The sequence below is a fragment of the Somniosus microcephalus genome, chromosome 22 (assembly GCF_052327205.1).
Source record: "Somniosus microcephalus isolate GS21.2 chromosome 22, FLI_Smic_1.0, whole genome shotgun sequence".
NCBI classification, from domain to species: domain Eukaryota; kingdom Metazoa; phylum Chordata; class Chondrichthyes; order Squaliformes; family Somniosidae; genus Somniosus; species Somniosus microcephalus.
In genome coordinates this window covers 33,584,140-33,598,234 of record NC_141008.1, presented here as the reverse complement: position 1 = coordinate 33,598,234, position 14,095 = coordinate 33,584,140, and the positions used below count along the sequence as shown (strand labels likewise).

Sequence of the window (14,095 nt, the reverse complement as noted above, 5' to 3'; positions counted from 1 at the left end):
GAACCATTGACAAGTTCGGTAAAAATTTATGATAGTAATTTATCAATCCCAGGAACGACCTTAATTGTGAGACATTTTCAGGCGCTGGGGCTTTTATGACCGCTTCAATTTTTTTCAGGTGACTTATGCAACCCTTCTTCGTTAATGACATGGCCACAATATGATATTTGTTTCTGGAAAAATTCGCACTTGGGGCGATTTGCTCGTAGGCCCCGTTCTCTCAGCCTCGTGAGCACCTGCTCCAAATTGGCAAGGTGCTCGTTGTCGTTTTCTCCTGTTACAAGGATGTCGTCTAAGTAGCATTGAGTCCCCGGAATCCCTTGCAGGACTTGCTCCATAGCTCTTTGCCAGATAGCTGGAGCTGATGCTACTCCGAAAACCAGTCGATTGTACTGGTACAGGCCTTTGTGTGTGTTTATCGTGAGATACTTTTTAGAGGCCTCCTCAACCTCCATCTGTAGATATGCCTGTGCCAAGTCAATTTTGGTGAAACGTTTCCCTCCGGATAGTGAGGCGAAAATATCTTCTATCCTCGGAAGAGGATACTGTACCGTGTGAAGGACCGGGTTTACAGTCACCTTGAAGTCCCCACAGATGCGAATTTTTCTCTGTTCTTCAGATTTATCATTATTCAACGTTTTCTTCATGACCGGGACGATGAGTGTTGCCCACTCGCTCCAATCTACCTTGGATAACACGCCTGCTTTTTCCAAATTCTCCAGCTCTGCCTCGACTGCTGGACGAATTGCGTATGGCACCAGCCTTGCCTTAAAAAACTTGGGAATTGCCGCATCTTCCACTTTTATTGAGGCGGTGGCGCCTTTCAGGGTTCCTAGTTCCTGTTGAAACACTTCTTTGGCGTTAGCCAAGATGTCTTTTAATCGTCCAGGTATGACGTCATCGTCATTTTTTTTCTTACTGGTCACCGTCAGTGCCTGAATGGAGTGCCAGTCTAAACATATCTTCCTAATCCATTCACGTCCCAACAACGGTGGACCACCATCTTGCAGAACGTATAAATACAACTTCTGTATTTCCTTGCCGTTGTATACAACAGGCACCCTTATTTTCCCTCTGGGGTATACTTTCTGCCCCGTATATGTCTTCAAGACAATGGATGTGTCTTTCAAAGGTATATGCGGAAATAGCCGCTCGTAATCCCGTCGACTTATGACAGTCAGAGCTGATCCTGTATCTAGCTCCATTTTAACTGGGGACCCCGCTATCGTGAGGGTAAGCCAAATGGTCTGGTAATCTTCTTTGGCAATTACATTATGTAATTTGAGACAGCTTAGTCTCTTGTTTCCGGAGTCGCTATCACTCTTCTGGTCTTCGGAGCTACTGTCCGTCATCATTTGTACCTTTCTGTACTTTTCCTTATTGACCTTTTTACTGTCAGTGGATTTTTTTCCAGATCGGCATACACGTGCAATGTGTCCCATCTTTCCGCATTGCCTGCATGCTTTGTCCTCGAACCAGCAGTCCCTCTGGTCATGGGTGGATCTGCCGCAGCGATAACATCTCTCAAAACCCCGTGTCATTTCATGGGTGCCGAAGTCCTGTGGCTTTTGCTGTATCTCTGCAGCTCCTCTTGCTGCTGCTTCGTATGATACAGCCACACTGAAAGCCTTGTCCAGTGTCAAATCTTTCTCAGAAAGTAGCCTTTTCTGTGTTCCTTCGCTTAGGAGACCGCAGACGAATTTGTCTCGTAGAGAATCTGCCAGTCCTGCCCCGAATTGGCAGTGCTTTGACAGCTTTCGTAATTCGGTGAGGTAATCAGCGTTACTTTCATTCTTGTGCTGATTCCTCCTGAAGAATTTGAATCGTTCCGCTATCAGCAGCGGTGTTGGGTTTAAGTGCTCCTGTAGGGTATCAACAATCTCCTTAAAATTCTTGTCCATCGGTTTGGCTGGAGTGATTAAGTTTCGTAACAGCCCGTATGTCCTTGCGCCCATCAGATTTAGAAATACGGATGCCTTTTTATCATCCGCTACTTCATTCGCCTTGCAATATACCTCCACTCTTTCCACATATGTGGTAAATCCTCGATATCACTATCGAAAGCAGTAATATTTCCGGTCTTAGGCATCCTGAAAATCAAAAATGGTGCCTCCTGCGCTTTCCCTTCTTCCCTGCCAAGTCAAAATGGTGCCTCCCGCGCTTTCCCGCCACTGCCACTGCTGCCAACGCTGTTCTCCGCGGTTTTTATTTACACATATATTTTTAACAGTTTCTCCGTCACTTGGAGAATCGTTCCCGTCGGACTCTCTGGGACTTTCCCCTCCCTCTGCTTGGTCCGAACGCCGACCTGCTTTGCAGCGCCGGCCGTCTCCTGAGTGCTCCACCCTCTGTCTCTGTTTGCTTCTGCCTTCCGACTCGCTGCTCGGCCCCGCTGCAGAGCCACCCGATCGAGCCCCAGCCCGCCGCCCAGGAAGGATCAGTGCACTACCTGCCACCAGCCCATTTAGCTGGTGAAACCACAGTTTTTTTTTTCTCCAACCTTCATCTGAGGAATCGATCTCCTTGATGTGCTGCCGAATTGCAGGTAAGTCCGTTTCTAACTCGTCGCCACTGTTGTATCCGTGTGTTAATGGAGACACGGAATGCAGGAGTTGATTTAACAGGTGTTTACTGAACAAAGTCTGGAGGTGAACTAAAACTATACAAGACGCTATACAGGCTTATATACCCGAGTGGTCACTACCGGTACTACAGTACACAGGGGCTTCAAAAAAACATAGTTCCTCTTAAAGGTACATACACTACAATCTTCCCTTCACAACTCCCATTATCCGGCCCCGATCCTCTCTCTCCCCATGCTCCCCCCCACCCCAATGCACTGCCTGACTCTCTGATCCATTTAACGGCCCGGCCCTTCCCGACCCCCGATTCTCAACCCACCCCACCTATCCACCATTTAAAGGCCCGGCCCCCAAGCGAACCATCTTTCCCCCCTCCGTGCAGCTGCAGGCCTACCCGCCACAGCCAGCCAGCCTCTCAATCTGGCTGGCTGCGGGTGGGAAACCAAGGCCTCGTATGCAAATCAGGCCCAGCCGTAAAAGTCATCAGGGCCTGAGGGAAACCCGGGAGGTTTTAAGAGAGCGAAAAATAAAAATGACAGCGGAGAAGGCAATAGAGCAAGGTAGCAGTGGGGGAATTAAAAACCAGAGCGTGTCAGGAAGGGACAGAATGTATAATGATAAAGGTAAAGTAGTAAAAGGGGTAAAGGCAGGAGTAAATTGTCAGAAAACATCTTTGAAAGTTCTTTATCTGAATGCACGCAGCATTCGTAACAAAATTGACGAGTTGACGGTACAAATAACTACACATGGGTATGATCTGGTGGTCATTACGGAAACATGGCTGCAAGATGATCATGACTGGGAACTAAACATACAAGGGTATTTGACAATTAGGAAGGACAGACGGGAAGGAAAGGGAGGTGGGGTTGCTATGTTAATCAAGGATGGAATCACTGCAATAGTCAGAAATGATATTGGGTCAAAGGATCAGGATAGTGAAATAGTTTGGGTGGAGATAAGGAATAAGAAGGGGAAAAAGTCACTAGTTGGCGTAGTCTATAGGCCTCCTAACAGTTGCAACTCTGTTGGTCGGAGTATAAATCAGGAAATAGTTGGGGCTTGTAATAAGGGAACAGCTATAATCATGGGGGATTTTAACTTTCATATTGACTGGACTAATCAAATTGGGCATGGCAGCCTTGAGGAAGAGTTCATAGAGTGTATTAGGGATGGGTTCCTTCAGCAGTATGTAACTGAACCAACCAGGGGATAGGCAATCTTAGATCTGGTCCTGTGTAATGAAACAGGATTAATAAAAAATGTCCTAGAAAAGGATCCCCTTGGAATGAGTGACCATAATATGGTTGAATTCCAAATTCAGTTTGAGGGTGAGAGAGTTGGATCTCAAACCAGCGTATTGAGCTTAAATAAAGGAGACTATGAAGGTATGAGAGTAGAATTGACTAAAGTGGACTGGGAAAACAGATTAAAGTGTAAGACGGTACAAGAGCAGTGGTCTACATTCAAGGAGATGTTTCACATCTTCCAAGATAAATATATTCCACTGAGGAAAAAGGGGAGTAAAAGAAAAGACAGCCATCCGTGGCTTAGTAAAGTAATAAAGGATAGTATCCGAATGAAAACAAGGGCATATAAAGTAGCCAAATCTAGTGGGAGGATAGAAGATTGGGAAGCATTTAAAAGCCAGCAAACAATAACTAAAAGATTAATTAAGAAAGGGAAGATAGATTATGAAAGTAAACTAGCAAAAAATATAAAAACAGATAGCAAGAGTTTCTACAGCCATATAAAAAGAAAAAGGGTGGCTAAAGTGAACGTTGGTCCCTTAGAGGATGGGACCGGGAAACTAGTGGTGGGGAACATGGAGATGGCAAAGACGCTGAACAAATATTTTGTATCAGTCTTTACAGTAGAGGACACTAAAAATATCCCAACACTGGACAAACAGGGGGCAATGGGGGAGGGAGGAGCTAAAGATGATTAAAATCACTAAGGAGATGGTATTCAGTAAAATAATGGGACTTAAGGCGGATAAATCCCCCGGACCTGATAGCCTACATCCTAGGGTCTTGAGAGAAGTGGCGGTAGGGATTGTGGATGCATTGGTGATTATTTTCCAGAACTCCCTGGACTCAGGAAAGGTCCCGGCAGATTGGAAAACTGCTAATGTAACACCCTTATTTAAGAAGGGAAGTAGACAAAAAGCTGGAAACTATAGACCAGTTAGCCTAACATCTGTGGTTGGCAAAATGTTGGAGTCCATTATTAAGGAAACAGTAACAGAGCATTTGGATAATCATAATTTAATAGGACAGAGTCAGCATGGTTTTATGAAGAGGAAGTCATGTTTGACAAATTTGCTCGAATTCTTTGAGGATGTAACATACAGGGTGGATAAAGGGGAACCAGTGGATGTGGTGTATTTGGACTTCCAAAAGGCATTTGACAAGGTTCCACACAAAAGATTACTGATCAAGATAAGAAATCACAGGATTGGGGGTAATATACTGGCATGGGTGGAAGATTGGCTATCTAACAGAAAACAAAGAGTTGGGATAAATGGTTCATTCTCGGGCTGGCAATCAGTAACTAGTGGTGTTCCGCAGGGGTCAGTGCTGGGACCCCAACTCTTTACAATCTATATTAACGATTTGGAGGAAGGGACCGAGTGCAACATATCCAAGTTTGCCGACAATACAAAGATGGGAGGGAAAGCAATGAGTGAGGAGGACATAAAAAACCTGCAAGGGGACATAGACAGGCTAAGTAAGTGGGCAGAGATTTGGCAGATGCAATATAATGTTGGAAAGTGAGGTTATGCACTTTGGCAGAAAAAATCAAAGAGCAAGTTATTATCTAAATGGAGGGAAACTGCAAAGTGCTACAGTACAAAGGGATCTGGAGGTCCTGGTGCATAAAACACAAAAAGTTAGTATGCAGGTGCAGCAGGTGATCAGGAAGGCCAATGGAATCTTGGCTTTTATTGCAAGGGGGATGGAGTATAAAAACAGGGAAGTCTTGCTGCAGTTATACAGGGTATTGGTGAGGCCACACCTGGAATACTGCGTGCAGTTTTGGTTTCCATATTTAAGAAAAGATATACTTGCTCTCGAGGCGGTTCAGAGAAGGTTCACTCGGTTGATTCCGGAGATGAGGGGGTTGATGTATGAGGAAAGGTTGAGTAGGTTGGGACTCTACTCATTGGAGTTCAGAAGAATGAGAGGCGATCTTATCGAAACATATAAGATTGTGAGGGGGCTTGATCGGGTGGATGCGGGGAGGATGTTTCCACTGATGGGTGAGATTGGAACTAGGGGGCATAATCTAAGAATAAGGGGCTGCCATTTCAAAACTGAGATGAGGAGAAACTTCTTCATTCAGAGGGTAGTAAATCTATGGAATTTGCTACCCCAGAGAGCTGTGGAAGCTGCAACATTAAATAAATTTAAAATGGAGGTAGACAGTTTCCTAGCAGATAAGGGAATTAGGGGTTACGGGGAGAGGGCAGGGAAGTGGACATGAGTCTAGATTCAGATCAGCCATGATCCGATTGAATGGTGGAGCAGGCCCGAGGGGCCGTATGGCCTACTCCTTCTCCCACTTCTTATGTTCTTAGTTAGAATCATAGAATCATAGTGTGAGGAATGGAACTTGGTGAACCCAACTGCAGGAAGGCAAACTGAGGCAGAGGTTAGGTTGCAAAAATAAAGATAGACTTTACTTGAAATAAACAAAATAACAACAGCACAGATACAGGCTAGCAAGCCGGCAAGAGGATCACAAGGCAGTGAAACTCAAAACTGAGCAATGAACATAAACTAAGCACCACTTAAATAGCAGGCATATAACCATGCACAGGTGAGTACAATTAGGAATAAAGAAGGAAACAATTAAGAGTTCATGGTGCCCTCTGGTGGCGAGGCGAGGCAGAACCTGGGTCATTCCTGACACATAAAATGGTTACAGCACAGAAGAAGGCCATTCGGCCGATCGAACCCATGCCAGTTCTCTGCAAGTGCACTTCAGCTAGTCCCACTCCCCCGCCCTTTCCCCGTAGCCCTGCAAATTTCTTTCCTTCACATACTTATCCAACTCCCTTTTGAAAGCCGTGATTGAATCTGCCTCCACCACCCTTTCAGGCAGTGCATTCCAGATCTTACCCACTCGCTGCGTAAAAAAGTTTTTCTTACATCGCCTTTGGTTCTTTTGCCAATCACCTTAAATCTGTGTCCTCTGGTTCTCAACCCTTCTGCAAATAGGAACAGTTTCCCTTTATCTACTCTGTCCAGACCCCTCATGATTTTGAACGCCTATACCAAATCTCCTCTCAATCTTCTCTGCTCCAAGGAGAACAACACCAGCTTCTCCAGTCTATCAACATAACTGAAGTCCCTCATTCTCGTAAATCTTTTCTGCATCCTCTCTGAGGCCTTCACATCCTTCCTAAAGTGTGGTGCCCAGAATTAGATACAGTTACCCCAGTTGGGGCCAAACCAGTGTTTTATACAAGTTCATCAGAATTTCCACATGTTTGTACTCTATGGGCTGGATTTTATCAATGGAGGCGAGTAGGAGGCAGGACTCCCACTTTTGGGGTTGTAGTCCCGCCTCCATTGAGTTGTGGCCAACCCACTCGATTTTCCCTTGATTGACCTTGTTGAGCCCGCCCAGTGGGCTCAGCAGGCCAATTAAGGGCCACCCGGCAACAGGTGACGTCACAGATTGACATTTCATCTGTCAAGAGCTTTTGTACTCTAAGTTAATTCCTTCCTCTCAGGCTGATTTAGAGATCTCTCCTGAACAGAAAGCAGAGGCTTCAACTTTTGACAGCTTGCGGTCATTCTGCTTTCTGTGCCGGTGAGCTGAGGGACTCCCGAGACCTGAAGGAAGGAAGCCTGCATTAGTAAGTAAAGGTAAGTAAAACTTATTTAAACACTTTACACACACCAAACACACTTACCTCTGCACTCATGCACCCATCACTCACCTGAACACCGGGCATCTCGAACCCTCCAAGCCCTTCAACCCGACGGTCCATGTCGCTAACTTGCCATGGTTTGGAGCCGTCGGGAAGCCCACACTTCAGGGATAAAAATAGGGATTAGGCCAAAAACTGCCTGTTAACTACCTGTTAACAGGCAGTTAATTGGCACTAATCCCCTTCCCGCCTCGAGGAGGCGGCTCCCAGCACAGGTCGGGTACCCGCTTCCTGGGAAACGGGCATGGAGGCGGGTTGGGGGCGCGAAGGGTTTGTGCCCCCCGATTCTGCAATTTTAACCCCCCACACACCTCCATTCCCACCTCCACGGCCCAAGAAAATTCGAGCCCTATACCTCTATTCATGAAACCCAGGGTCCCGTAAGCCTTTTTAACTGCTTTCTCAACCTGCCCTGTCACCTTCAATGATTTGTGCACACGTACCCCCGGGTCTCTCTGTTTGTGCACCCACTTCAGGATTGTATCATTTAGTTTATATGTCCTCTCCTCAATCTTTCTACCAAAATCTATCACTTCACACTTTTCTGCGTTAAATTTCATCTGCCACATGTCCACCCATTTCACCAGCCTGTCTATGTCTTCCTAAAGTATCACTGTCCTCCTCACTGTTCACTATACTTCCAAGTTTTGTGTCATCTGCAAATTTTTAACTTGTGCCCTGTACACCTGACCACCTCGAAGCTCCCCCAACCCCAGCCTGCCTACCTCCTCAAAATTCTGGCCTATGTGGTTGACTCTTAGGGCAGGATTTTCATTGGGCCGTGGAGGCAGGATTGGAGGCGTGTTGGGGGTTAAAATCTCAAAATCGGGGGGCACGAACCCATCCCGCCCCAACCCGCCTCATGCCAATTTCAAAGGAGGTGGATACCCGACCTGTGCTGGGACCCGCCTCCCCGAGGCGGGCAGGGGATTAGTGCCAATTAACTGCCTGTTAACAGGTAGTTAACAGGCAGTTTTTTGCCTAATCCCTATTTTTATTGCTGAAGTGTGGGATTCTCGACGGCTCCAAACCACGCCAAGTTAGCGAGGCGGGTTGTCGGGCTGAAGGGCTTGGAGGGTTCGAGATGTCCGGTGTTCAGGTGATTGATGGGTGCATGAGTTCAGACGTAAGTGTGTTTGGTGTGTGTAAAGTGGTTAAAGAACTTTTACATACCTTTACTTACGTTTACAGCCTTCCTTCCTTCAGGTCTCGGGAGTCCCTCATCTCACCGGCACAGAAAGCAGAAGCTGCAAGCTGTCAAAAGTTGCAGCATTCAGCTTTCTGTTCTGGAGAGATCTCTAAATCAGCCTGAGAGGAAGGAACTAACTTAGAGTACAGATTGTCAGTGTTTGACAGCTTCAAACAGCTGTCAGACGCTGATATTTCATCTGTCAAAAGCTTTTGACAGATGAAATGTCAATCTGTGATGTCACCTGTTGCCGGGTGGCCCTTAATTGGCCCGCAGAGCCCGCTGGGCGGGCTCAACAAGGTCAATCAAGTGAAAATCGCGTGGGTTGGCCATAACTCGATGGAGGCGGGACTACAGCCCCGAAAGTTGTAGTCCCACCTCCTACACGCCTCCTCAATCAAAATCCAGCCCTTAATGTCCTCAGTGAAACTAGGGATAGGCAATAAATACTGCCTTGCCAGTATTACCCACATCCCAAGAACAAATAAACCGAAATATAAGGACATGCAGTTTCACTGAGGATTGCGATTGCCATTTTTTTGGTCAAACCCTGTTACTTTTTCAGTCCCTTTACATTGTTGTATAAGGTGTTGGTCTGACTCCATAGTGAGGACTATGGTCACCTGATCATAGGAAGAAGATACAGAGGGAACAATAAAGAGGATTCTGGCTGTGTCTTGAGGAAATGCTAAGGAAGTTAAATTTATTTTCTTTGGTGAAAAAGACATTTCAAGGTGACCGAGATAAAAATTATGAAGGGAATTGACAAACCTGATCGAGGCAAGTTGCTCATTATGCTGAAAGGTTCAATCCCAGGAGATGCAAGTTAAAAATAAAGACGTTAAGAGTAAGAAGGGCAGCGAGGTGAAACTTTTTCACAAAAGGTTGTGGTTTAAGCTACCGGGGAAGGACATTGAAGTGGACAGAGGGGTGCCCCTGTTCTGGGGTCAGACAGTGGGGAGCCACTGTTCTGGGGTCAGACAGTGAGTTGCCCCTGTTCTGGGGTCAGACAGTGGGGAGCCACTGTTCTGGAGTCAGACAGTGAGTTGCCCCTGTCCTGGGGTCAGACAGTGGGGTGCCCCTGTTCTGGGGTCAGGCAGTGAGGTGCCCCTGTTCTGGGGTCAGACAGTGGGGTGGCCCTGTCCTGGGGTCAGACAGTGAGGTGCCCCTGTTCTGGGGTCAGACAGTGAGGTGCCCCTGTTCTGGGGTCAGACAGTGAGGTGCCCCTGTTCTGGGGTCGACAGTGAGGTGCCCCTGTTCTGGGGTCAGACAGTGGGGTGCCCCTGTTCTAGGGTCAGACAGTGGGGTGCCCCTGTTCTGGGGTCAGGCAGTGGGGTGCCCCTGTTCTGGGGTCAGACAGTGAGGTGCCCCTGTTCTGGGGTCGACAGTGAGGTGCCCCTGTTCTGGGGTCAGACAGTGGGGTGCCCCTGTTCTAGGGTCAGACAGTGGGGTGCCCCTGTTCTGGGGTCAGACAGTGAGGTGCCCCTGTTCTGGGGTCAGGCAGTGGGGTGCCCCTGTTCTGGGGTCAGACAGTGGGGTGCCCCTGTTCCGGGGTCAGACAGTGGGGTGCCCCTGTTCCGGGGTCAGACAGTGGGGTGCCCCTGTTCCGGGGTCAGACAGTGGGGTGCCCCTGTTCTAGGGTCAGACAGTGGGGTGCCTCTGTTCTGGGGTCAGGCAGTGGGGTGCCCCTGTTCTGGGGTCAGACAGTGAGGTGCCCCTGTTCTGGGGTCAGGCAGTGGGGTGCCCCTGTTCTGGGGTCAGACAGTGGGGTGCCCCTGTTCTGGGGTCAGACAGTGGGGTGCCCCTGTTCTGGGGTCAGACAGTGAGGTGCCCCTGTTCTGGGGTCAGACAGTGTGGTGCCCCTGTTCTGGGGTCAGACAGTGAGGTGCCCCTGTTCTGGGGTCAGGCAGTGGGGTGTCCCTTTTCTGGGGTCAGACAGTGTGGTGCCCCTGTTCTGGGGTCAGAGAGTGAGGTGCCCCTGTTCTGGGGTCAGGCAGTGGGGTGCCCCTGTTCTGGGGTCAGACAGTGAGGTGCCCCTGTCCTGGGGTCAGACAGTGGGGTGCCCCTGTTCTGGGGTCAGGCTGTGGGGTGTCCCTGTTCTGGGGTCAGACAGTGGGGCGCCCCTGTCCTGGGGTCAGGCAGTGGGGTGCCCCTGTTCTGGGGTCAGACAGTGGGTTGCCCCTGTTCTGGGGTCAGACAGTGGGGTGCCCCTGTTCTGGGGTCAGACAGTGAGGTGCCCCTGTTCTGGGGTCAGACAGTGGGGTGCCCCTGTTCTGGGGTCAGACAGTGAGGTGCCCCTGTTCTGGGGTCAGGCAGTGGGCTGCCCCTGTTCTGGGGTCAGACTGTGAGGTGCCCCTGTTCTGGGGTCAGACAGTGGGGTGCCCCTGTTCTGGGGTCAGACAGTGGGGTGCCCCTGTTCTGGGGTCAGACTGTGAGGTGCCCCTGTTCTGGGGTCAGACAGTGGGGTGCCCCTGTTCTGGGGTCAGACAGTGGGGTGCCCCTGTTCTGGGGTCGGGTGGCCTGTTGTATTCAGGTGCTTCCTTCTTGCTGAGGTAAAAGGTTGGTCTACATGAGACCCACGTACCGGGGCATGAATGGAGACAACCTATTAATTCAGACTTCTGGTACCTGATTATTGCTTTCTGAACTCCATTACTAGCCCAGGTCCCAGGGTGAAAGGGCAATTTTCTGTCACACTCACTCCCAGACCCCAGCAGTGGCAGAAGCCTTGAATCCCTCTGTCTGGGCCAGACCTGTAGCCAATGCACAGAGGTGAAGACATCTTTGTCTAACAGAACACTTACTGATCCCTTTTGAGTTGATTGTTTTTAGATCAAACTACACTGAATGGTGACTTTTCTCACTGCTGCAGATAATAAATCACAGAGACTATGTTCCCCTGGTAATCGGGAAGGATGCAACAGAGAAATATTTACCAGATTACGAAGGCTACGATGAGTTTGTAGATCCCAGTATTGCCAATGTTTTCTCAACGGCAGCTTTCCGATTCGGACATCTCACCATTCAGCCAACACTGTTCCGCCTTGGTGAAAACTACCAGGAGCACCCCGAGTACAAAAACCTGCTCCTGCACCAGGCTTTCTTCACTCCCTGGAGACTTGTAAAGCAAGGTAGGTAACACCCTTTAATATTACTGCAGCATACTCGACCTGAGACATTGGGCTGAGACTGAGAGCAGGGTTGGACTTCATTAATGGGCACCTAGCATGGTTTTTGCAGTAACTAGATTCTAGCTGTGAGTGAATAAAGTGTAGGATATAGAGCTGGAAATTGAAGTGCCTATTTTTCCTGGCCCTCTCTGCCCCAGCAGTAGTCAGGAGCAGTACACCCAAAGTACACTGTTCCCGTCCAGGTCTTGGGGAGGAGGAGGGAGAGGAGCGGGGAGAGCTATTTTCTGTCAAGGTCCATCAACATGGCTCAGAGGCACCCCAGTTCAGGCCTGCTCCAGAAATGCTTAGTGCAGTTGTAGGCCTCAGCCTAGGGACCTTCTAACTGCTGCTGTCCCAGAAGGTCGTAGTGTCATAAGATCATTGTGGGGAGGGAAAGGGAGCTCAAAGAAAGAAAAAAAAATTCTTTGAGGTAATAATTCGTCCCCTTAGCGCGTCCCATCAGCGCCAGTGGGTGGCGCTAATTGGGCGGTAGACCAGTATCGCCGGGGTGAGGCGAATCCAGTGCCGCACGCCAAATCCGGCCCGCCCGTAGCACCGCCTATAAGAGGTATTGTCAGGAACGTCAAGGTCAGGTAGATTGTGATATCAGTGAGTGTGCAGCGCTCACTGACCACCCGATTTGCCAAATTGATTCTCACCACTTACCTCCCCGCCTGGAAGGAGAGCTGGCATGCAGCACCAGGAAGCTGGCTGCAGGGATGTTATTTAAAGGGATCATCAGTAATCACTCGCAGCTGTCAGGTTAGTCCAGTTTCAACGCTTTTTTTGTTAGTTTCACCCAGTGCAACAGTTTTATTCAGTAATTTCAAGGTTCTTTTGTATCCGGAGCCTTCTGGCAATTAAAAAGTAGTTGCATTCATTCTTCAAAGATTCAAACTGCTACAATTGGTAACATTAATGGGTGCTATACTGGTATGTCACCTCGCCATCCAGGATCTATGGTGGATGGAGCGTAGGCAGTGAGATATATGGGAGCATGTGCACAGAGAGATGAGGAGGGACATTAGGACTCTCACCATGAGGCCTTACCCTCCGAGGGTATTCCGAGGCCACTTCTCCTACCTTCAATGAAGCGATGAGCAGTGTATTAGATGGAGCAGTGTATTGGACGGCATTGCTTCACCAAGGAGATGGTCACGGAACTCTGCCACCTCCTCCAAACAGATCTCCAGCCTCACACCAGGATGACTTAAACCCCAGACCCCCTTTGCTCACCACATCCCCATTATTCCATCCCACTCACAGGCCATATCACAGCACAAAGCTGAAATGAGAGACACCACAAAAGAATGGTAAGTGAATTAATACATTCATCAAAAAGTAGTGGACACATATTTACACCAAAAATATTTGCCCTGACATTAGGATCGGGAGCTGGCCGCGCGTGCAAGCCCCCGATGTTCACTTACCTGGCGTGCTGAGATTCTAATTCTGGCCCGCATTGCATTTCCTCTCACTGGCCCACTTGAGGTCCTGCCGCGCTGTGCGTGCGTGACCCAGTGGCGTACTTAGTGCGATGAGCCGGCTGGGATCACGTGAGCACAGGGCAACCAATGGGAGGTTGCAAAAGTTCATTCATGAGTTTGACAGTAAGAGCTGTCAAACTCATGAAAACTCCTGGCCCCAAAACATTACTTAAACCTGAAAGAAAATTTAAAAAAACATTGCACTACTTAAATGAACCATAAAGAACTCTGAAAAACTATTTTAAACAATAATTTTAAAATTTGAAAAAAAAATTTATATAAAAAATCAGGGCTAAAACTAAACTTACTGTAAATTCTTTAAAAATAACAAACCGCTGGAAAAAAAATTTCTCTATTGTATTAATAGACCACTTACCTGTAAAACTAAGTACTTATGTGTGGTTTTTCAATGCGTAAATACCGGAGGCCTTTACACACGCGCAACTCTCTAAAAATAGAGGAAATCCAAGTCACACGCGCTGCCCGATACCGCGCACGCGTTCAGCCTCTTAACCCCTTGGGTCAGAGGACAGGAAATGCCGGTTTTCAGCGCATGCGCTGTGCATGCTGAAAACCGGCAATTCCTCCGGGCACACGCGTGAGTACCCCGTCCTTACTCACGCGTTGGGCCCGGAATTACTGGGCCATTTACTTTTCAGTCTTATGCAATCCCTTAGTGCCTGTCGTTACTGTGCTTTTTCCTGCTCTAGTGATCCTATGAAGTGTTG

At 48.4% G+C, this 14,095-nt stretch overlaps 1 protein-coding gene across 1 annotated transcript in view; it reads left to right on the top strand.

Annotated features, from left to right (window-relative positions):
• LOC147102159 (eosinophil peroxidase-like) overlaps positions 1-14,095 on the top strand; it is a 113,298-nt gene that overhangs the window by 77,921 nt on the left and 21,282 nt on the right. Inside the window, exon 9 of the mRNA XM_085965096.1 lies at positions 11,583-11,841. Within this exon, the coding sequence (XP_085821222.1) occupies positions 11,583-11,841 (259 nt within the window). The remainder of the gene's footprint in view (positions 1-11,582; positions 11,842-14,095) is intronic.